The sequence below is a fragment of the Salmo trutta genome, chromosome 24, assembly GCF_901001165.1.
Source record: "Salmo trutta chromosome 24, fSalTru1.1, whole genome shotgun sequence".
Lineage (NCBI taxonomy): Eukaryota > Metazoa > Chordata > Actinopteri > Salmoniformes > Salmonidae > Salmo > Salmo trutta.
This window is the reverse complement of record NC_042980.1, coordinates 48,945,163-48,947,322: the sequence shown is the minus strand read 5'-3', so window position 1 is coordinate 48,947,322 and position 2,160 is coordinate 48,945,163. Positions and strand designations below refer to the sequence as shown.

Sequence of the window (2,160 nt, the reverse complement as noted above, 5' to 3'; positions counted from 1 at the left end):
ATGTTTGCATTTTTACAGTATGTGTGCTTACAGTATGGCTGTTTGACATCTATTGAGTCATATTGAAATATAAAACTTACATTTGTGCATTTGTGTTCCTTTCTTGTTTAAGTTACACACACAAACAAAAATACAGTATAACAACAAAATCTTAGTCGTTAAACTGAAATAGTAGTGTTTTGAATATGTCACATTAGCGTGATCTCGTTTGTCGCTAAGTTAGATTCATTTGATGTGTAGGTGTGTCTCATTTGTATGCAGTTTTATTTTGAGCAGAAGAGTACATGATTTTGATTGCTGTGTTTCATTTTGCCAGTGTAACTGCTAAACTGCTTGCTGACTGTAAACTGTACTGCAGGATTGCAGATTGACATCTGTGGGGTTTTGGGGGAAATTACCAAACTGTTTTGGGATTTTTGTATTTATAGTTTAGAGAGCCTGAAATGTAGTTTCAGTGTGTTAACAACTGGTGAAAACTGGAATCAGGCAGAAAATCTTTCCTTTAAAGACTTTATTGCTTTTCAACAATGGTGATTTGTCTTGTGTTGACCAAGAGTGTAACAACATCAACACACAGTAATCACATCAGAAACCAAAGAAGATAGGAGATGCTGTCACTCAACCTACAAAGTAGAGGACAGCGCTAGCCTACCAATGTATTTTACCAACAATGTCAGCCTGAATACATCAAAACGGATATATAGACTAGATAATGATGAATAAGATGGTTGTGTTGAATACATTATGATGGATATATAGATTACATTATGAATTAGGATACAGGAGTTACAGTATGTGAGAAAGATTAGCTGTTCACAATAATAATAATAATAATATCACCAAAAGTAGAAAGCAGAGGACAGCGCTACCAAAGTATTTCATCAAACTTGTTTGAGCAGGAACCCATTGAAGGTCGTGTGGTTTACAGAGTCCCACACGTGAGTGTTAGCCATTAGGCGTATGAAGATCTGGTCCCCCACCTCCAGCTGTAGAGTGACTGCATTAGCCCCGTTGTCAGCTCCATCGCCGCTAGACTTGTGATCAGAGGAACTGACCATCCTCTGTCCATTCTTGAACAAGGAAATGTATTTAACCTCACTTCCCCCGGCATGGTAGAAGAAACTGAAGTAGTAGACCCCTGCAACAGGGGCAGCAAATACCCCTGTACTTGGATTGTAGGCACTGCCGATGTTAGTGATGACATTTTTGAAGATCAGGGTAGTGTCGTGGTCGATTGGCCCGGTGGGCCCGTTCCCGCCCAGGGCAGCCGAAAAGATCACCTTCATTCTCTCCTTATTTTTCAGTTCCTCAAGTTGATTCTCGTTAACTTTGAGCTGGGTTTCCATGACTCCCAGTTTTTCCACTGTGGTTCGCAGTTTCTCCTCCATGACACCGAAGTCTTTCAGCAGCTTGCACAAGTCAGGGTAGCATGAGCCTTCTGATGTCTGGCATTTTTTATCTTCATTTTCAGTCTTTTTGATCTCTTCTTGAGCCGCAGACAGACAGCAGCAGCAGCAGCAGCACAGGGAAACCAACAGAAACACAGCAGTATTCATTTCTCCCCGTATTCAGGAATCTGTGTCGATTCTGGAGTTTTATCTGCCTCTTTTTATACAACTACAATGTAGATCCTGTTTCAGACACTCCTTGTGTACATTCCATTTATTTCGCAATTCGTGTTGCGAAATGTGATAATTTCTTTGGAAAAGTGTTCGTCTCCAGCACAATGGAGTAGCCAATCGCCTAAGTAAGAGAACAATAAACCTTATTTAACATTTAACCTGTCTTCTCTTGAGATTAATTATTAGTTATTCTGTCACGGCTGTCGAAAGGATCAGACCAAAGTGCAGCGTGGTTGTAGTTACACATTTGATTAAATCCGTGAAACTTTGCAAAACATAAATAACTGACTAGACAAAACAACAAACCGTGACGCAGAGAGAAACAAACACTACTCAAAATACACTGCTCAAAAAAATAAAGGGAACACGAAAATAACACATCCTAGATCTGAATGAAAGAAATAATCTTATTAAATACTTTTTTCTTTACATAGTTGAATGTGCTGACAACAAAATCACACAAAAATAATCAATGGAAATCCAATTTATCAACCCATGGAGGTCTGGATTTGGAGTCACACTCAAAATTAAAGTGGAA

The 2,160-nt window shown here is 39.1% G+C and overlaps 1 protein-coding gene across 1 annotated transcript; it reads right to left on the bottom strand.

The window, feature by feature from the left end:
• Positions 1 to 496: 496 nt before the first annotated feature.
• Positions 497 to 1,760, bottom strand: LOC115161447 (complement C1q tumor necrosis factor-related protein 3). The gene has a single exon (XM_029712437.1). The coding sequence runs from the start codon at positions 1,554 to 1,556 to the stop codon at positions 882 to 884; it is 675 nt and encodes a 224-aa protein (XP_029568297.1). The 5' UTR covers positions 1,557 to 1,760; the 3' UTR covers positions 497 to 881.
• Between the last annotated feature and the right edge of the window lie 400 nt (positions 1,761 to 2,160).

What these genes read in the sequence shown, in the direction of transcription:
- LOC115161447 (XM_029712437.1), bottom strand. Translation starts at nt 1,556, where the DNA reads ATGAATACTGCTGTGTTTCTGTTGGTTTCCCTGTGCTGCTGCTGCTGC.